Source organism: Sceloporus undulatus, chromosome 3 (assembly GCF_019175285.1).
Source record: "Sceloporus undulatus isolate JIND9_A2432 ecotype Alabama chromosome 3, SceUnd_v1.1, whole genome shotgun sequence".
NCBI lineage: Eukaryota > Metazoa > Chordata > Lepidosauria > Squamata > Phrynosomatidae > Sceloporus > Sceloporus undulatus.
In genome coordinates this window covers 201330959-201353391 of record NC_056524.1, presented here as the reverse complement: position 1 = coordinate 201353391, position 22433 = coordinate 201330959, and the positions used below count along the sequence as shown (strand labels likewise).

The window sequence follows — 22433 nt, the reverse complement described above, 5'->3', positions numbered from 1 at the left end:
ACACATGTTGCATTATTGGTAGTATTGGAGGTAATACAAGCCCCTTAATTATTGAGATAGTTAAGAGTACAATTCTATAGTTTCTGGGAGGACATCCTAGGGTCACAAAAGACTAAGAATTTTCCTATCCAATGTTTAAAAAAGTGATCCATTTCTGGAGTCTCCATTGTTACACAGATGGAGCACAATGACACATGTTGCATTATTGGTAGTATTGGAGGTAATACAAGCCCCTTAATTATTGAGATAGTTAAGAGTACAATTCTATAGTTTCTGGGAGGACATCCTAGGGTCACAAAAGACTAAGAATTTTCCTATCCAATGTTTAAAAAAGTGATCCATTTCTGGAGTCTCCATTGTTACACAGATGGAGCACAATGACACTTTTGCTCTTCACTGTCAGTGCGTTGTTAGTGGTAGGAAGGGGGGGAAAGCAAGCTGCCTTAGGAAGGATGAAAGAATACCTTGGTCTAGGGATATACAACTATGGCCCCATACAGACAGGCCAAAATAAAGCTGCTTCAGGTCACTTTGGAGGTATTCTGTTTCAATGATGCATGCATACTAAAAGTCTGGAAGCTGCGCCAAAGCTGCGCTCTAGTCCTTAGGACTGGATCATGGCTTTGGTGCAGCTTCCAGTCTCTTAGTATGCATGCATCATTGAAACAGCATACCTCCAAAGTGACCCGAAGCAGCTTTATTTTTGGCCTGTCTGTATGGGGCCTATGACTCTCTAGATGTTGCTGGACGTAACTTCCATCATCCTCAACCAATTTAGCCAACCAAGGAAGATTACAAAAGCTGCAGCCCAAAAAGATCAGGAGGCCTTGGATTCACAGGACGTAAAATTCCTTTGTTTGGAAAGAATCCCCCCCACACACACCAAAAAAAAAGTAAGACTAGAAATAGGGCAAAGGCTGTGCCAAGAATGAAGCTGGCACAGTATATGTCCTTCCCAAAGGAATCAATGGTACAAAAAGGAAAAACAGAAAGAGAAGCCCCCTCCCCCTCCCAGCAAGTGAAATGGAAGTATGGGGAGGGGGGCGGCCATGGTTCTGCTAAGTACCAAGTACCAAAGCCCTACATGGCTTGGGCCTGAGCTACTTGAGGGACCGCATCTCCCCATATAATCCGCCCCGCACACTCAGAACATCCGGGAAGAATCTTATGGAAATTCCACCTTCCAAATATGTTTCTACATCCCAGATGGCCTTTTCAGTGGTGGCCCCGCGAATCTGGAATAGCCTTCCTGAGGAGCTCCGTTTGACGACCCCCCAGAAACATTTTTAAAAAGGCTTAAAACCTTCCTTTTTTGTCAAGCCTTCCCCCCTGATAAATGAAGTTGTGTATGTTGATGCCACTGATTCCCTGCCTTACCTTGCTGTATGACTGTGTTTTAAATTTTGTATAACTGGTTTTTATCTAGAGATGTTTGTAACGGGGTTTTTTATGGTTGTAATGGTTTTCTATGGTTGTAAACCGCTTTGATCTGTGGAAAAGCGGTATACAAATAAAATTTATTATTAATTTATTATTTATTAAGTACAGTGGACTTTGTTATATGCTGGGGTTTGGTTCCAAGATCTCCTGTGTATAACAAAATCCGTGTATGCTCAAGTCCCATTAAATATAATGACATAGTAAAACGGTGGCCCTTATAAAAAATGGAAAATCAAGGTTAGATATTTGAAATTTATACTTTTTTTTAACATTTTCAAGCCATGTATGCTTGAATCCATGTATAAAAAATCCATGTATAAGAAGGGCCGACTGTAACAAAAATTCATCATTATCAAAATTTATTCCCATGGGGGAGAGGGCTTGATTTTTAGAATGCTGCAATTGTGCCATGAAATAAATTCTACTGAACCAAGAATGCTCAAAAGAATGTAAATAGAAATACATATTTTATGTAAAACACCCCATTTTGACATGCATAGCATAACAATTCCTTACTTGTTTAATAATGTTGAGGTGCTGTTTTTCTGTTTCTGTTCTTTTCTTCAATTCATCCTTTAAGTTGTCCTTTTCTGAACAAATGTCCAAAATTAGTTCTTGGTGCTTTTTGTTTTCTTTAATCAATCTATCAATTAAAACAATTAAAATAGTTACTGATGAGGCAAAATGCAGCATGTACAATCTAAAAGTTACAAGAGATCTACCTTGACAAACCATGAATAGCCATGAAACTTCATGACACATGGTGGGCTTTCCTAGAAGTACCTGCAGATGGACTGGCATCAGCAACAATCCAAGAGCACTGCTATTTGAAGTGAACAAATTCAATCAAGTTAGTTTCAAAAGTACAAAGTCAACGAACATGTGGTGAAAGAAGGCATGCAGGGTTTCCTAGACAAATGTGCATACAGTGTCATGCATCACTGAAGCTACAAGGCTTCTGCAGTTAGCAATGACCACATTATAAATAGCTATAACCAATAAAATCAGAGGCAGAGGAATAATTAGACATTGCTAAGTGAGTAATGACCAAGAAACTTTAGCAAATTACCCTCAGGGTTTTATCACTCCCATCCCACCATGCTTCAGCTCTAGTCAATTTCCAGCTGTGGGAATAACTTAGAGCACTCCATTTGCCAAGAGTGATTGCTGCCAAAATTAACACTAGCCTAATCTGCTATGCTGCTTTCAATCAGGATGTAAAACCAACATGCAAGAGAGGCAGTAATCATATTGGCAGTGTCAACAATGTCTCTAACAGAGGTGCTGCACACGCTGGATGACCACTCAGATTTAGGCCAATTTGAAAATAAACTAAATTTAGGAAAAATCTGAACCACACCAGAGAAGGAAGCAAAAGAATTCAAAGAAATGGTAGAAGATAGAAATGAATTAAGGGGAGAAAAACAAAGTGGTGAAGATGAACCACTGCAGCTTTCTACTCTTTCCAAGTTAACTGGATGAGAGTCATTAGACTACCCTCTCACAACCTTTGCTCTAAACAATAACTTCTGTTACAGCTTGTCACTGGCCATGCTGACTAGAGCTGATAGGTCCTGAAGTCCAAAAATTGAAAGGCATCAGGTTAAGAAAGGGCTACATTAGATGTTGGAGCATATGCAAAGGCTTTTTTCTGTCGCTGTTGTTCTCCAGATGGGTGTTTCTCATTCCTGCAAGGCCTTATTTTAACCCTCAGTCTGAGAGTCCAGCTTCCCTGTCCTCAGACTGTCCCTCCCTAACCCTTCTCCACTCACCCATAATACATTTTCACCTTTCTTGTGCCATCTCACCAGAAGTTAGTTTCCATATTACACAATATTCGTACTACAGCAGCCTACAGGTAGTGTGAGGATTCGCTACAGCAGCCAGGGAATGATTTTACAATTCAATTCCCAGAAGCCACACTCAGCACATACAATTGTAAGTGAATGTGGGAGCTGCAGTCCAAAGGTTTAGTGAGAAAAGGTTTCTTTGCTCTTTGGTGTGGGATGATGTTGTACTGTTTTGTTTTGTTTTAAAAGCTTATGATAAAACATAAATAATTTTTTTAATTTGCTGGAGTGGGGCAACAAAAAATATCAACATATCCATTTAACCCAGCTGCCCTGAAATGTTATGAGAAAGAACATCTCAAAAGAAGGAATAAATAAGTAAGTAATTCCAGTCTGCTTTCAACAGTGGCAAGCCTGATATAATCAGGACATGAAGGTAACAGCCTTTCCACTGTTTGTCCCAGAGCCTGGAAAGGTTAAATTTCTAAAACTCCCAAAGCATGGAGCCAGGGTTTTGGTAGCTGTAGTTCATCTCTGTTTGGCAAGCTTCGTTTTGTTCCCAGAATTTGTATCCATACATATACAGTACTACCTCTGAACATGTAGGTTTCATTTTTCTATTGTGGTTAGAAGCCACTAACAGCCCTTTGTACTTTTGCCTAAGGATTTTAAAAAACCCTAAAAGCACATTCCATGACTCTGCACATATATTGAGAGAGAAGGCACAACTGGACAGACAGATACACCTGTAAGATAGATCCACAAGCCACAGTCTTAAAATACAAGCACCTGATTTAAGAAACAAACCACAAAGACTCCCACAAACACTCTACTTTAAGTATTTAGGTTTTTTAAAATGAATAGCATTTGCAGGGCAAATTACATGTTTTAAGCATACAAAGCACTTCACTGTTGTCTAGGTAATAAGCTGTGGAGAGAAAGAATAAGCATCTGTTTAATTTGCTGGCTCTCTGCCTTAGAATACTGCAGGCACATCAAAGCCTTGTAAGATTTACAGATCAAGCAGTTTTAATAATGTTCTGACCAGAAGCTGCCCAAAGTTTATTCGGCTCCTGCTCAGGGTGCCCTTGAGGGAGAAAAAGAAGCTATTTATGATTGGCTCACCTTAGTTTTCCAACAAAACCTCCAATAGTGCAGCCCAGTTTTTTGGTACAGTATTTTTGTGTACAAAAGATGGCATAATTACATTAAAGATGTGACCAAAAGGCCCAAAGCTGCAGGAGGAGGGATACTGGTGTGCCTCTAGCAAAACAACATAGAAAGGTCGAACTGGCACAATGAATCAGCACTGACCTGGCTGACAAATGAATACCCCAAAGCTTGTCCACATGCAACTGATCTGACTTATTGGCAACTACTGTGTATTTTGGAAGACAAAAGTTTATACCCAAAGAACATTTGAAAGTCATTATGTATACATGCTAATAAGAATATAAAACCACATGAAGGGGAGTGCTGGATTAAACCAAGGACTTACCTAGCTGAAATATCCTGTTCTCAATGGAGACAACCATAATAGTCCCCCTCATTTGTGTTCTAATGCAACTAAGATGTAAAGGAATACCGACTCCGATAATAGAGATAATACAGTCGGCCTTTCTTATACACAGATTTTTTATACACGGATTCAAGCATACACGGTTTGAAAATGTTCAAAAAAGTATAAATTTACCTTGATTTTCCATTTTTTATAAGGAGCACCATTTTGCTATGTCATTATATTTAATGGGACTTGAGCATACACGGATTTTGTTATACACGGGGGGATCTTGGAACCAAACCCCAGCGTATAACAAGGGTCCACTGTACCTAGCCATATTATGACCAGAAGCAGCCATTGATAGCTTTATTCTATCACAACAATTGCAGCAGGGCTATCTTTATTTTCAAGACAAAGGACATCTTCTTCTTGAGTGTAAATTTCACCTGAATCCAATGTAAGCTAGAGACTGAAAAGGTTACTTCTTGGACTATAAACTCACAGGGATATGCTGGCAGAGGGATTCTGTATTTTTCCTTTGCTCAGTCATTGTATGACACAGTGGGCCCTCCTTATCTGCGGATTTGCCATCCACGGTTTTGAGCATCCGTGGGGGCAGAAGAGGGGGAAGAGGAAGGCACAGCACAAGGCAGCAGGAGCAGGAAGGTGAGGCAGGAGAAGAGGAGGAGGAAGGAGCAGCACAAGACAGGAGGAGGAGGAAGCTGAGACAAGAAAAGAGGAAGAGGAGGAGGTGGTCATGGTATGGCACAGCACAAGGCTGGAGAAAACCAGCATGTGCTTTATACATTATAGCAAAGCCTTTCAGTGCATAAACCATGGAAAGTTAAGAATTGGGTGTGCCACTAAATGTGACAGCCCTGATACGCGTTCAGGTAAAGTGGCTGTTAGAACAGAATACAGCGAAACAGAATGGTTCCCATTTGGAAATGGCATCAGGCAAAGTTGCATTGTATCAATCTATTTGTTCGACATGTATGCAGAAAACATCATAAGCAGAGGAGGTTTAGATTCAGAAGAAGGAGAAGTGAATATCAGAAGAAGGAATAGCAACAATCTAAGATTGTTATGCAAATGACACTATACTACTGGGAGAAAATAGTAAAGACTTGGAACAATTACTAATGAAAGCTAAGGAAGAAAATGTTAACTCAGGCTTATGTTGGATATTAACAAAAATAATGACCACAGAGCATTCTTTATGGATCACTCACTTGGATCACTCACTGATCAGAATGGAGACTGTAGTCAAGAAATCAGAAGAAAATAGGACTGGAAAGGGCAGCTATGAAAGAACTAGAGAAGGTCCTGAAGTGCAAAGATATACAACTGAACACTAAAGTTAAGATTGTCATTACCACTGTATTTCCTGTCACTATGTATGGGTGCGCGAGCTAGGTAGGGAAGAAAGCTGATAGAAAAAAAATCATTTCCTTTCAGATATGGCACTGGAGAAAAGAGAAGAGTTCTTCAGATACCATGGACAGCTAAAAGAACAAACAAAAGGGTCCTAGAACAAATCAAGCCTCATCTCTCCCTGGAAGCCAAGGTAATTAAATTGAGGCTGTCGTACTTTGGCCACATGATGAGAAAGCATGACTCACTAGAAAAGATTATAATGCTTGGAAAGATAGATGACAGTAGGAAGAGATGATCGCATACCAGATAGACAGACTTAATCAAGAAGGCCACTGTCCTGAGTCTGCAGGACTTGAGCAGAATAGTTGAGGGTAGAGTGTCTTAGAGGTGTCTCTTTCACAGGGTCACCATGAATCAAGGTTGACTTGAAGGCAGTTAGCGGCAATTAGCCTAGAAGGATACCAAAAGTAAGCAGAGTCCCTCACAGCTTCTTGAAGGTTCCTGGTGAGCAGATTTAGTTTTCAGGCTATACAGAGCATTGCTGGAAAATCCAACAATGCTGTGGTCTTTGAGATGCATTACTAATACTGTTTTCTCAGTGCTAAGCACACAATGCCTAGTACACCCAGTGATTCATACACAGTGCTAAGTAAACATGCACATGAACAATGGGCCTCAGATGAATTTATGTGTGGGCTACCATGCTGCAATAGGTGCCTGATCAATGAGCAAAGATTTTGATAACCTGCCCACATCAGGTTTTATCGTTTGACTGATATACTTAGAGGTAACTGCTGTACAGTGGGTCCTTGTTATCCACTGGAGTTTGGTTCGGGGATCTAAATGGATATCAAAATCCGAGGATGCTCAAGTCCTATTAAATACAATGGCATAGCAAAATGATGTCCCTTATATAAAATAGAAAATCAATGTTTGCTATTTGGAATTAATACTTTTTTTTCAGTATTTTCAAACTGTGGATGCTAGAATCCATGGATAAGGAGGGCTGACTGTATTTACCTCTAAGTTATTGCAAACTATTATCTAATGTTTGTCACAAGGAGTAACTAAGAAGCTACTGGGGCAGGAACTGCAGCCTCTTTCTAATTTAATTACAGGTAGCTGCATTTACTTTGTGCTAGTGGAGTATTCTTCTGCTATATCAGGATTACGAAAACCCACTGGGTGACTTTGGGCATGTCAGACTGTCTCAGCCTCAGAGGATGACAAAGGTATACCCCTCTGAACACATCTTGTCAAGAAAACCCTGCGATAGTGTCACTGTGCTTTAGGGTCACTTTAAGTTGGAAACTACAGTGGGCCCTTGTTATCCGCTGAGGTTTGGTCCCAGGATCCCCCATGGATAACAAAATCTGTGGATGCTCTAGTCCCATTAAATACAATGGCATAGTAAAATGACGTCCCTTATATAAAATGGAAAATCAAGGTCTGCTGTGGATGCTTGAATCCATGGATAAAAAAATCCGAAGATAAGGAGCCCTCCTTATCCATTGGACTTCAAGGCGCTGTACTTCAAGGTGCACAACAACAAAATCAGTAAGGGCACCAGATTTTGGGCAACTCTCTTACCTACTACAGCTTCCTGTGCCACTAAATTGAAGTTGACTCTCAACTCCTTGGGGGCAGCTTTTTTAAGGGTGCAGAGGGCTTAAGTGTGGATAGTGGGCACAAAGGCTTTCTGGTAGCAACAAGCCACCACTGTACACAAGCCAGAGAAAGAGGTTGACTGCAATAAGGTAACACAAACATTAGTATGCAGTCTGGTCAGGAAGAGAACATTTGGTAGGGAAGGGTTATACATTCTCTTTTCCCCCTCCCAACACCAAAGTGTCCCCTTCCCAGGAAAAAGCCAGTTGGGCAAATATATAGTTTCAGGTTAGTAAGTAGTTTAACCCCCAGCAATCAACATTTCCAAAACTACTTTAGTTCAGTCAGTGGGTTGCATTTACCTGCAGTACAAATGTAAAATCACAAACTACTTCTCAAACTACACTCAGTTTATTTAAAAAAACAAAAACAGTTGTGAATTTCTTAAAGTACTGAACCTTGACTATATAGCTTAACATATATTTTTTTTCAAAATTTCAAATTGTTTACATTGGGTTCTCCAAAAGTTATGCTTGTTCAAATTTACCTTTTTAACCATAAGCACATCATTTTAGCTCAGAGTACGGAACAGTTAACTTTTAACTTTAATTCCCAGAATCCCACTGGCCAAGCTGACTGGGGATTTTTAGGAGCTGTTGTCCAGAAAAGGTACTGTATTGCTTTAGCTACACAAAGTTCTGTGACGAAATACACAATAGAGGACACTGATGTTTAAAGATCTATGAATAAATAAACAGCCATTACTCACTTCTTTATTGTGTGCTCCTGCTGAAGATACTTGTCTTGAATGCATTTTTCAAATACAGCCAATGTAGCTTCATTCTTGCACATACCATTTGAAACTTTATGATCTCTCAATAAATCTGTGGACAGTAGTTCAGACTCTATTTCTTCTAACAAAGCCTCCTGAGAGGAAGCATTTTGTATAGTAGAAATAAGGTTCTTAGTACAATCTGTGTCATATGGGCTTTCTGAACAGACCCCAAAAGTTCTTTTCACAGGATCACGCAATAAGTCTGCCAGGGATGAATTTGTCTCATCCGTTTTTGAAACCTGCTGTTCATTGTCTCCATCAGGTAAGCAACCTGATTCCTTAGCTCTTTTTATTTGTGCTTCAAACGATTTAGAACAACCACCTCCATCACCGTTAAAATCAGGAACATGCTGCACTTCAGATTTGTCTCCATGTGAACTGGGATCTAGCATTAATTGTTCATTTTCTTTGCTCAAAGGGCTTTTCTCATTTTCAGTGTGTAGATCATCCTGAATACCCAGCAGTTTATCAGCTTCCCCAACAGAAGATGAGTTTGTGGATTTATCATCAGTCTTTGATGGGCTGGCGGTTTCTAAAGTTGTTTGTTCTTCTGATAACTGATCGTCCATCTTTTCACCAAGAATCTAGGAATAAAATCCAAAATAAAGGATTATAATTTAAAGGGGGAAGGGAAGAGAGCTCTCACAATAATGTTGACTCCTTTCATCAACTAACACTGATCTTAGGAAGTAAAATACATTTCAACATGAATCAAAATCTAAGATGTAAAACAGAAGTGGGCAACTTTTGGCTTTCTAGGTGTTAGCTGCAGCTCCCTTCACCATTGGCTGCGATGACTGGGGCTGATGGGAACTGCAGTCCAATAATATGGACCACAGATTTTGCACTTCTGACCTACAGTGTGTTGCCCCAAATGCAAGGGTCCTGAGAGGGCATCCACACTCAGTATTCAAACAGGGGAATTTTATTACCTCAAATGATAGCAGCTGAGAGGGCTTGGGCGACTAAAGCAGGGATCAAGGCTGTGTATAATGGTTTTGAGAAACAGGACTCCCAAGGGCAAATTCAGTGTAATCACAGGAAATCACCACTCACATAAGGCATTCACTCAAGCACACATTCAAGAACTAATGATATAAAGGTGGTAACAGGTAGTGACTTAATGGAGTTTGCAGAGGATAAGACTGTACCGATTCCAGATGTGTAGCTCCAATCAGAGTAATACAGTAAGATAAGAAATGGCTCAGCAGCTGCCTTGGGACCAAGGCGTGGCCAGATTATGCTGAGGAGTCAAGTGAGACACAGACAGGGTGTCTTCTGACCTCAAACAAGTCCAAATTTGGGGTGTTTTGTCAGGCATTTTTATGGAGCACAAAATATATGCTGGGGCAGGTTTTGGGACATGAAAGGATTTCAAGGAAGGAAGAATGAGAAAGGAAGTTGAGAATGGTCGGACTATCAGCGCAAATGTCCTTGGACAAAAGGGTATACTTGGGGAGTGCACTTGGATGTGTGTAAGCACCAGGTCTATCACCCACCATCACTCCTATCAGTGCAGGGATTATGCAGAGTCCCATCTTGAGCGATCTATCTTGCCTTCGTGCTCTTCAGCTCCCACAGGCTGAGCTTACCAGATTTCCTTATATGACAAGGTAATTTCCCACACTGGGGCGCCCTTGCAGCTATGTGCTTCCCATTAATATCAATTTGATACTGACACAGAGGAGGGGTTCAGAGAGCTAGACTATGGGGTAACAAGTGTGACAGAGATACTAGGGGGAATATAACTTTTGACCAAGAAGCTGAACTAATGAATTGTGTCTGTATATAACACACAAAGCACTGAAGCATCATACTATCAATCCAGTAGCTAACACCTATGCTGCCTAACACATTAAACACCTATATACCCATGATGGTGAAACTACTGCATACATGCCACAGATGACCCACGATGCCATTTGGCCCAGCATCCGGCAGAGATAAGGTGAAACAGGCATGCGCGCCTGTTCCTGTTCCTCCTCCTCCTCCTAGATCTTTCCCGGTCTCTGGCTGCCTTTCTGGAGGCAGCTGGAAGCCAGTAAAGGTACAAGGGGAGATGGAGGAACAGGTGCACGCCTGTTCTTCCTCCTCCCAGACCTTTCCCAGCCTCCGGCTGCCTTTCCAAAAGCTGCTGGAGGCCTGGAAAGGCACCCGAGGAGAAGTACCACCCTAGAAGTCCTGCCCCCAGAGGGCAAAGTCCTGGCTCTGGCACCAGGTAACACCCCGTGCTGGAAAAGCTTTTAGTTGGGGCACTGAGCTCTAAAAAGGTTTGCCATCACTGTCCTTTCAGAGACCTATCCATGCCAGGAAATGTAGAGTACCAGCATTGTTATTTTATTTTAATGCTTTCAGAATTTGCCATGGAAAAATCAATGAGGAGCTAGACACAACACCTGGAACGCTGACAATAAAATTCTAAAAATGAAAACTCTTGAAATGATTCATTTAAAAAGGTAAACACTGCTGACCTCTACCTATGATTAACCAGAGAAGCCAATAACTAGCAAAGAGTCTGATTTGGTACCCTTGAAATCTGGGTATCTTATAGACCACACAGATTGAGTATCTTCTCCCTGCCAGAAACAGATATCGGGGGCGGGGGGGGGCAGGTTTATCCAGCATTTTCTGACCCAAGCTAGCAGACATTTTGCTTTTGATGGTGCACACTTTTTTCTTCTTCAAAGAGCATGAATCATAAGCAACAAAAGCAGATGGCACCCACTTTTAATAAGTCTATCTTTCACAGAACTGAGGCACACTGAAATTGTTTACATGTAAATGCTGTTCTGATGTGGTACCACCCCTTATACAGTGTGCCTGCATCATATGTGGATGCATTATACGCTGCTTTCAGTATACGCTAAAAGCAGTATTGCTTCTTCCGGCGCTATGCACCGGAAGAAACAACAGCATGCACGCACCTCACACCGCCAGGCACCACTGCGAGCACAAGCCCCATTAATTGTATCTTCCCACGTAAAACAAGGGTGCACTGTATTCTGAAAGTACAGAACTTTCAGAATATCTGCATCAGTGTTTACTATGTTGCCAACATGCCTCTGTAGCATAAGAATAATTTTCATACACAATTACTGGCAATTTTGGAGTGTGGGTGTAAGCCTGAGGGCCTTTGTCATAAGAAGATACTCTGGTACCTCAGTACTGTAGAAGCCTTTCTTGACCTCTCCATTGCCCTGTCTTTCACAACTGGCAAACCTCTATATAAAAGGCCATCTAAACTAATAAGAAAATTAGTTAAATATTAACTTCACAGTAACTGCAGCTTTTGCTTGGAATGAGAAACTCATCTAACACAATGTAATATAAATCAACAGAGAGATAATTATAACACAGAATAATATAATGGCTCTTACATTGACCATCATTCACAGCGCAACAATTTACATCTTGTTTTTACCACTGATTGTTGCTGGTTGGTATGCATGGTTTCTATGGCATATTAACTATCCAAAGGATCACACAAAAGTGTAGGCCTTTTCATATTCTGCAAACAGGAAATGTTAGGCAAATAATCTATTTTTATCAGTCATGTTTCCTATACGTCTGCATATTACTACGTATTGTTATCCGCTAGTAGTAGAATGCAAAATAATTGCCATTTTCCTTACTTACGTGACTAATTAATATCTTTTGTGCATTCCACATATAAAAAGGCTGTTAGCACCAAATGTTAGAATTCGTACTACCCACAGAATAAACAGCTCTTCACTTCCTGTTTCTTAGATATCGTAAAAAGCTAAAGAGCAGAGTAAACAGGATGCTTCCCAGCCAGCCCTCTATTTCTTTTGAGCAAAGAGGGAACTGTCTACGTCCAGGTTAAAATTGCTTTGCTTCCATGGAAATAGATAAAGATATGTAGAAATAAAATACACATTTTTTTCTTGTCAGTTGAAGCATAGGATCTCTATTTTCTTTTGGCAAATGTTATTAAAAATGTATGACAAATCAAACTACAAGTGCTATATAAGCATATCCCTGATGGTATCCTTTGTATAGACTATTCCTGCTCTTTAGAGATAAGTGGGAGGTGTGACCCACATTAATGTGGGACAAAGCTTTAGCATTGCCTGTTGAAGAAGTAAAGTTTAACATATTAATTACAGAGGTGTCTATGGCCTACACTGCATATTTATTTCACTTCATTTCATCTGCTCTCTCTCAAATTAGGCAGTGGGAGCAAAAGATGTCAAACATACTATTATTAAATACACTTTTTGTTTTCAAATTGTACAAGTACAGCTCATTTTCTTCACTTTTAACTGAACTTAATGAAATTAGTGCTTTTTTGCGCATATTACGGTAGCATTTTAACAACACCAATCCTGTTCTAAGCATCTTGTGAAAGATGAATGGAGAGAAAAAACACACCACACCCATAAATGAGATCAAAAGAAGCAAACAGAAAAAGAACACAAGTTTTTATGTAGTGAGGCTGAGCAAATAAGATTTACTGCTGAGTGAGCTGGTAATGAATGGAAAACAGGAGGAAGTTTGAGGCTTTGCCACATAGTGTTGCTCAATGGTCCCACTTCACCAATTTAATATTGCAAAATTAGGATATTATAGAATAGCTGTGGAATTTGAGAAAGTTGCCATTCTTCACTAAAGAATTAAAACATAATCAAAGAAATTGTGTGCACTATAGGCCTATAGAAAAATATACACTCATCCCTCCACATTTGCAGCTTTGACTTTGCGGATTTGATTATTCACGGATTTTATTAATATGTTCTGTCTAGGAATATCTAGGTCCTCCAGAGCAACTCTATGGTCAATTTTAACCAAAAGTCGCACTGAAGGACCTAGAGTTTTCTAGAGAGAACACTCCACTGGGCATTGTAGCTTCTCCAGTGCAATTTTATGCCCAATGTCTGAGAGATGTTGCCCACAGAGTTGCACTGGAGGACCTAGAGATTCCTATAAAGGGTTTTTCTCAGGTAAAAACATAGTGTTTTTGTTATTTGTGGTTTTTCCACATTCACGGGGGTCCTCTGCCCCTAACCCCAGTGAATGTGGAGGAACGGGTGTAGATATACCAAGTAATCTCTTTTCTAAAAATTCGGCTCACGTGTCCGTATCTGAAACACAGGGCCAAAACAGACTGGCCCAAAGGGGTGGCACGATGCTGCCCCTGAAAGAGCTGGGTAGGGGGCGTGGCAATTGCACACCATGGCCCTACTCCAGCTTTTTTCCAGTGCAAAAAGAGGCAGTAAAATGCTGTTCCTTTTTGCGCCGGAAAAAGTGGCTTTTCCACTGCAGCAGCACATTTTCGGCGCTCCTGCAGTATGCAGCATATGAATGCCATGCCGCAACTCTGCCCACTGTCTTGTTGTGCATGCGGCATGACACTGGAACTGAGGGGGTGTCTGTACACCACACCCCAACGCCACCAGAACGCTGACTTATTGTGCCAGTCTGTACCAGCCCACAGATAGCCTTTGTGGAGAGAAAGTGGGGGCCATGAAGATGTACATTGTCAATCACTTCCAAAAGCCTGGTTAGACTCAATGGCCTATGAGGCCCCTTCCAACTCTATGATTCTGGAAATGCTGAGGCAAGGCTAATGGTTCCACACTAGAGGGGTCTGGTTATTTGAGTGTCGTAAGTATTCTGCAACACAATCAAAGACTTAATTCTACTTCCAGAGAGATGACACTTTGCTCTTCTTTCACTGTCTTGTCAAGCCTGAATTGCTATGATTGAAAACAAAATTATAGATTCTCCAAGTCCAAGCTTCCTTTCCTACACAAAACAGTGAAAAGTGACAGCAGAAAGGATCAGAGATTCAAGACTGCCCTAATGTTAGTTAACAAAGGGTCTTTCTTTTAGGCTTTTTTCATTAATGTCATGAAGCTTGCAGATAATACTTCTGGTTCTAAGATAAAACACTTGGAAGCAACTAGAGGCAGAATGACTCATTAAATAAAAATGAATGGCCCCTGTTTATCTTTAGCTCACCTCTGGAATCCTTTGCACCCAATATTCTTCCCACTGTTTCAGTGGGAATTATAATTTATTTTCATATCAATTAATGTCATTCTGTGCTAATGCATTCTGTGCTAATGCACAACTAACCAAGCCCACACTATCCACAAGGTTTCAAATGCTACAGCAGAAAGAGACAGAACGAAAAGGGAGTGTGGGGGCAACAAGCTCCTAAAAAACCCAGTTCCTTGAGATGTAATCAATACAGTGACATGTCTTGATTTACTGTAATTTACCCTATGTGGTTTACTGTAATTTACCCTATGTGGGGCTGCTTTAGGAAACTGTTCAAAACCTTCTGACCACTGACCAGGGCTGGCTGTAGGGAATACATAACTTCCAATATTTCAAGAGCTTCACTACATACTGGTTCATTTCTGGAAACAATACAAAGTGCTGATTATGATATAGAAATTCCTTATACTGCTTTGGGCCACACTATCCAAAAGACGATATAACACTATACAAGTCTACCTGAGTTTTAAGATCCTAGAGTGAGGGTTTTGTTTCAATGCCACCACTGTAACAGGTGTACTGTATCTGGTAAGGTTATGTGAGAAGGCCTTCTTGGTGGCTGTTTCCAAGGCATGCAGCTCTATCCCAGAAGAGAACCAGCTGGGTCTCTCTTTCCTTCCCTTCCACTGAAAGGCAAAAACTTTCTACACACACACACACACACACGGAGGTATATATCCACAGATTCTGCATCCATGGATTCAACCATCCACAACTTGAAAATACTTATTTTTAAAAAATCGAAAAAGCAAACCTTGATTTTGGCACGGACACCATTTTACTATACTATTATATATAATGGGAGTTGAGCATCCACAGATTCTGGTATCCATGGTGAGGGGGGGGGGTCCTGGAACCAAACCCCAATAGATCTCAAGGGCTCACTGCATTTATATAGGCTTTGAGGGTCTGTTTATGCCTCCCCATGAACAGACCCTCCAACAGCCAGTTAATTGTTCAAAACCTGTTAAAATGCAGTGGGCTGTACATCTGGTACAGTGGATTGCTGTATATTGGGTTGCTGTACTTTTATTTTCATTGCCTGTACTGGTCACTTCCTGGTTCTTTTCTAGAAGCTATTTTTAAATGTCCTCAGAGAAGAAACTCAGAACTTCTCATAGTAATCCAAGAGTTTATTGTAGCTGGGTCTGGGCACAAGTGTGTACCCACAAACCGCTAAACAGAAGAAAACACCCAAATGGAACAAAATGGACTCCAAACCAGACCAATGAAGACTGAGCATCGGCTTTGGTGCTTAAGGTGTATGGGGAGGGATTCCCCCTCCCGTCAGAACAGAAGTATTTTCCACACTGTAATACTTGCCATAGGGACCTACTTGTTCACTACAGTATTTGCATGGTCCTATGTCTATAGAGGTAAGTCTCACTGTGTTCAGTTAGGCTTACTCTCAAGTCAGAGTAAAACTGCAACCTGACTTTTCTCTACCAGTTTTCTCTTAAGAATTTCACCTAGTGTAATCTGACCTGCACTTTGGCCAGGATATTTACGTGCGATCTCCAAGGTGAAGTTCACTACTGCTTAACTACAAGGAATGGATTTTGACCAAGACAGGGTAATAAGTGACAAAATAGATTAATGCCAAGCAAAGTTGTTTAAATACTATATTTTATATCTACATACAGGTCTGAACATGGCAGATGCCCCCTCTTACAACTAGAGGGAGGAAATCTAGAGTTTATCAAAGTTGCACAAACATAGAGAAATGCAAAGGTTTTCAAGGCACTTCCCTCAGAAATGCAGTATTAAGAGATTACCAGCAAAATCCATACGTAACAAAGAATAAAATTCAAAAGACAACAGATGTAGGGTTAGAGTAAGCACAGCACATTCCTACTAGTGGAGACTATTGGACAGTAATTTCTTTATTGTTACTTGGCCATGGAAACCCACTGGGTGACTTTGGACAAGTCACATTCTCTCAGCCTCAGAGGAAAGCAAAAAACAACCAAACACCCTTTGAACACATCATGCCAAGAAAAGCCTACGATAGGTTTGTCTTAGGGTTGCCATGAGTCAGAGGCACACAACAACAATGCATTTCTTGCCAATAGAAGCCTAAAGACTAGCCTGTCCTATGGGCTGTGGGTGGACAGGGATCTCAACATATTACTCAGGAGTGATGAATAAGCTGTTGAGCCATTGCATATCAGATAGAAGTAAAGGAAGGAATCTGGCATGAGCAATGTTAAGCACCATGTTGCACAGCATCACTGCCTCCTGATGACATCAACTCCTGTTATTCAACATTTTCCCTTTCTTATAAGACCAGAAAGAACAACTTGGGGTTCCTGCTGCTCTTATGGGTAGCCAAAAGGTATGATGCCCATTACTGATTAGAGGCTGACATCTTGAAGAGATGTCTGCTGAGGCCTTCTTATCTGCACTCAGCACTAAAGGGCAGCATCAAACATAAGCAGAGTATCTTTTGCACAGCACTACAGTTAGAAAATATGGACGCTTTGCACCTTCCCTTTCAAATAAACTGCAGTGCTCAGTGTCTCTTGTGTTCAATGTCCCAATGTCTCTGGAGAAAAATCTAGTTCTTCCCATGCTCAGGGGTCACCTATCCTGAAAATAATGTTAGAAAAGGCACCCACTCTGGGCACTCTGTATCAAGCAACTACACAAACTATTGCCAAGGCGGTATTATGGCAGTCTAATGAAGCACATGCCAGAATCACACACTGGAGTACATGTGGGAAACCACGCCAAAGACTATTCAAGAAGCCTGCCACATGTATGGCGGCTCTTGCTGTTGTGCCCCTCCTTCTAATTATCCTTATGTCACCCTGCTAACTCTGAGCCCACCAGCGTCCCAAACAGATGTTTGTTGGGATTGGAAAAACACAATTGTTCTGGGGGAGACAGCACAGGGAGATTACTCACTTCATGTAGCATCCTACCGAGTACAATCATGCATTAACAAGCCCATCAAATATTTAGCTGGGATGAGCTCAATCAAATTGATGAAGACATTATGGGGAAGACCATCCTCATATACCACCTTCAATTAAACTGTGTGTGTGCATACACATACCTCTCTAGAACTGATTAGGGCTGAAATATCCTCAGCTGCTCTACGATGGGAAGGGAAGAGGCATGCTGGGACTTCAGAACACAAGGAGAAGTGAAGTTTAAGTTCCTGCTACAGCTCAGCCCTTCAATCAGGACCACATTCATGCTTGGGAATATGTGAGTATCAATAATTAAAAAAAAAAACAAAACCAGACCCAAGGACACACAAAATACATTTCTTTCTCCACTACGTAGCCCCAGCCTATCTACAGTTTTTTGTGGGTTTTTTGGGCTATGTGGCCATGTTCTAGAAGAGTTTTTCTAGGTCAGCATTCTCTGAAGATGCCAGCCACAGATGCTGGTGAAATGTCAGGAATAAACTCTTCTGGAACATGGCCACATAGCCCAAAAAACCCACAAAAAGCTATGGATGCTGGCCATGAAAGCCTTCAACTTCATATCTACACAAAGTTCAGGAGTAAGGAGCAGAGCTTTTAGGACAGGTGAGATAACTTCTCAATACAGGATTCAGCTCATGCATCTCTCCATCATTATATAAGCACAGTTTAATTTCTATCCAAGCTGTACTAGCAACTATTGCATGCCATCCATTATCGATATGCTGGAATAAGTGGCATCCATTGTCCCATCAAATTAGCATATTATTTCTACAGGCTTTTTGTAAACACAGTAAAACATAGGTAAAAAAAATCCTTCTCATATACATGACCCTCCCTCCACACTCCCATTCCTCTGCCAATCACATAAAAACCATATTGGTAAAAATATAACTATAACAGCAACACCAAAATGAGTAACTAAAAATCTGCTTCCCTTCTATGCTCCCTCCATCTGCTGCCTGAAGTGGCCATTTCACTCTATGGCAGGACTAGATGTGCCATCACTATCAAGTGATCTGCTGCAAATAACAATACTGTACATACCATACATACTGTATAGCGCATACATATAGAGATGGAGCAATTCTATATATGCTTATTCAGGAACAAGCTGTTCTCAAAACAACAGGTCTTACTTCTGAGTATATAGGCACAGAATTATTCTCTGATGAAGAGAGGCATTAATCATGGACAGGGTGGACGTTAGTGTTTTAAAAAATGTTGAAAACAAGTTTATTATCAGAAACCACTGGGCCTCCATCCAGCTAGTTTCCAATCAACTCGTCTCCTTTCAGTCAACAAGAACTCTGCAGCTCAAAATGGAAGATATTGTTCATGTTTGATTATAGCACAGTAAAAGGGCAGCAGCCAATAAATTAATATCTGAAAGAAATCACTAGTAATCACATAAACAGAGTTCACTAATAAAATAAATTGCTTCATCCAAGCTGCTTCCTTTTAAATTCAATATAGTTTCTTCACACTGAGAGCATATTTTAACACATTAGACACTGAAGAAAGATATGTACCCTATTACATAGACAAAAGTAAAAACACCCAGTTAACCTGTCAAACTGATCCCAAGCATATAAACATAGCTGCAACAGCTTGAAATAACCACAACTGTCACCGGCAGATTAAAAGGAAGTCTTACACTAAGGCAGAATCTACAATGCAAGCCCATGTATGTATAAAAATCTCTTGTTGTAATTTTTTGGTAACCGAATTTTTGTTTACTGAAACCACATCAATGACATCAGAGTACCATTTATGGTTTTAATATCTTTTTGTGTCACACACTAATACTTGCAAATTCATCTGGGATCCTAGATTTCATGAGCCTCGCCATAAGCATTAGCCCTATACTTAGCAGATGACTGTAGTAGCCTAAATGGGAATAAAAAAAACAGTAGACAACTGATCCTCTCCTCAACTCCTTTTTTGGTACAAATACAAATGAGCTGTACACAGGTAGATCAGGCCTTGACAACAAACATTTTTAAACAGGACATTTTGTTCCATTAAACTTCAGTCACCTATAGCCCAACTAAAAATCTATTGTGCAAATATAAAGAGATAAAGGAATACAGAAAAACCAGACTGGCAGAAGAAAATTACAGATACAGTAATGCCACTGAAACACAGCAGCAGGTGCTGTGACACATCCATAAGGCTCCTAAACGAATCTTGCTCTATCTACTAAGCTTTCTGAGATAAAAGCTTTGGTTTTACTATTTCATCTATTAATGCTACCGGTTTAGTTTTTAGAACTTCTTCTTACATATATCTTTATGTTAGCAATTTTATTAGCTTAAAAAGTTGGCACATATATTTCTTAGCTGCCATTAACATCTCTTTTGACAGAAAGAACTGAAATACAATGGAGAACAAATAAACTAATTTGCTTAGAGAAGTTCATACCAGCTGGCCTCCTCTGGGCTTTTCAAATAATAGTTCTTTTGTTAACATGCCTCACAATGATTAACAAGTACAGGATCAAAATCTGAAATATAAAGCAGTTTGACAATAAGAAAAACAATATAATTTACCGAAACACCGTTGTTTCTGTGCATCATCAGATTACTAACTTGTTTCATATAACTATTATCATCCACAAAAAGAAGACACCACAAATAAGATTTTTTAAAACAATAATAATGAAGGTGCTACATCATAACATAGTCCCAATTCCTAGCCTACCAACTCTGAAAAGACTGTTTGTGCTTGTCAACTTAAATATATTAAGATTTCAGACTGTAGCAACAATGACAAAAAGAGTCATCTGACAAAGACCTTTACAGCATCACAAAAAGAAACTGTGCAAAACTGTGAAATGGCTTTGTGACCAAATTGCTTTCTGGGATCTCAGCCATAATATAAGTGACTTTGTCCACACTACTGAATGGTTTTACAGGCAACAAGGCTTCCTAGTTTTCAAATATGGAAGCCATAGAAACCATTGTTTATAGCTCAAAATGCAAGGCAATAACAAAAGGCTGAAATCCTGTACTTACCTGCAGGGATTCCACTGAATTTAGGATTTATTCTTACATAAACTGGAACAAAATCAAGCTGTAAATCTCACAAAGATTATAAAGAAAACCACTAGCTATACAATACCTAAAGTCTACCTACCGCTAATGCTGGAAAGAAGAGCAGAAACAAAAGGGCGGGGAAGGCTTTTCTAATCTCTGTGTTTGGAGGCAGTGCAAACAGTAATTAACATTTTCCATTGAGAAAATTCCTGAAATGCAGAGATTTTGCAGAAAGGGAGAACAGCTCAGTAGTGCAGCCAAAAAGTACAGCAAAGCTTGTCAGTGAGCAATTTTATCTAAACTACAATAAAATATATTAACTTACCTTTTCCTGTACAACATATAGATAAATGTTATGTTTTGCTAAATATCGTAGGACCAGGAAAGCTGAAATTAACCAACATAACCCCCACCCTTCCAAATTCCTAAGCTTCACATGGGACAAACCATAAAAATACTTCATTAAGGAATTCTTGCAAGAACGGTGATGTCTAATCCATGCTTACAGACAACGCTTAGGGAGGATGGCAGCATTTAGGGTCAGAAAGGTTAGAGAAACCTGCACAGTTTCACTACCTGACAACTTCTGATGTATTACAACATACTAACCAAACAAGATTTGCTGTGAAGCGTGACACATGTACAAAGGCATCTATAAAATGCCAAACCATCAGGGGAACCAGAGGGTATTCCTCTAGGTGTGTGACCTGTTAGTTTATTTCCTGGTAAAACAGGTATGTATACGCCACAGTTTACCCAGCTCTTGAAGTGAAGCATTAAATGGATTTTTTAAACAAAGATTTGCTCAAGAGAAACTGTATGTGGGGGGAAAACACTAAGGCAGGGGTCCCTAGCCTGGGGTTCAAGATAGGGTTTTTAAGGGGTACAACGAAGAGTGGTTCTGTCCTGGTGTGATAAGTCAGATTCATCACTCAATGTTTTCCTGAATAAATCAGAATCTAATTGCTCAATTTATGAATTTTATACACTGAGTTAAAAGATTATTTCAAGTTAAATTTGTCCCGTCCCCCCCCTTCCTGGTATCATTTGTGGTTCCAAAATTAGAATTAGATTTTTTCATCTTCAAATGTGATACTTCTTCTGTAGGAGGCGCAAACATGAATCAAACTTTTCTTAGGGCTGTGGGGCATAGAAAAGCTTGGGAACCACTGCATTACGGGATCCATGATCCCCCCCCCAATAAGTTCAGTGGGCCCTTGATATCCAGCGGAGTTTGGTTCCTGGACCCCCATCCCCACATGGATACCAAAATCTGTGGATGCTCAACTCCTATTATATACACAGCTGCCTTGAGTCCCTGTACCAGGAGGAAGGCAGGATATAAATACATAAAATAAGAACAATAATGGTGTGGCATAGTGGTTTGAGTGTTGGATTAAGATTCTAGAGGCCAGAATTCGATTTCCTGCTCAGCCATGAAACACACTGGGTGACCGTGGACAAGTCACACTCTCTCAGCCTCAGGGGAAGGCAATGGCAAACCTCCTCCGAACAAATCTTGCTAAGAAAACCCCATGATAGGTACACTGCAAGTAAAAGGGCAAAACCAAGGTTAGCTTTTTGGAATGTATTTAAAAATATATTTTCTAGCTGTGGATGGTTGAACCAATGGATAATGAATCCATGGATCAATGGATAATTAAAGGATAATGAATCCATGGATATGGATTGTACTCAGGACATGTCCTCCATTTCAGCCAGGAGGAATTCCAAAAAAGTTCTCCAGATTCAAAAGCATGAATTTATGTTTATCTGAGAGTTTTTAGCTTTGCATTTGGTCATGTCTTCCAGTTTGCAGTGCTTCCTCCTCCACTGAGGTCATGACATCTGGTCACCCTGATTTGTACTACAATTGTACTACAAAAG

General features: G+C 40.3%; 1 protein-coding gene across 3 annotated transcripts in view; it reads right to left on the bottom strand.

The window, feature by feature from the left end:
• CCDC186 (coiled-coil domain containing 186) overlaps positions 1-22433 on the bottom strand; it is a 51325-nt gene that overhangs the window by 27798 nt on the left and 1094 nt on the right. The window contains exons 2-5 of one of the 3 annotated variants that reach the window (XM_042456787.1): positions 20647-20755; positions 19933-20014; positions 8486-9135; positions 1957-2083 (exon numbers count right to left, since the gene is read on the bottom strand). In XM_042456787.1, the coding sequence (XP_042312721.1) occupies positions 1957-2083; positions 8486-9135; positions 19933-19980 (825 nt within the window). In that variant the 5' untranslated portion in view covers positions 19981-20014; positions 20647-20755. The remainder of the gene's footprint in view (positions 1-1956; positions 2084-8485; positions 9136-19932; positions 20015-20646; positions 20756-22433) is intronic. The other 2 variants (XM_042456789.1, XM_042456788.1) reach the window with 2 other exon arrangements.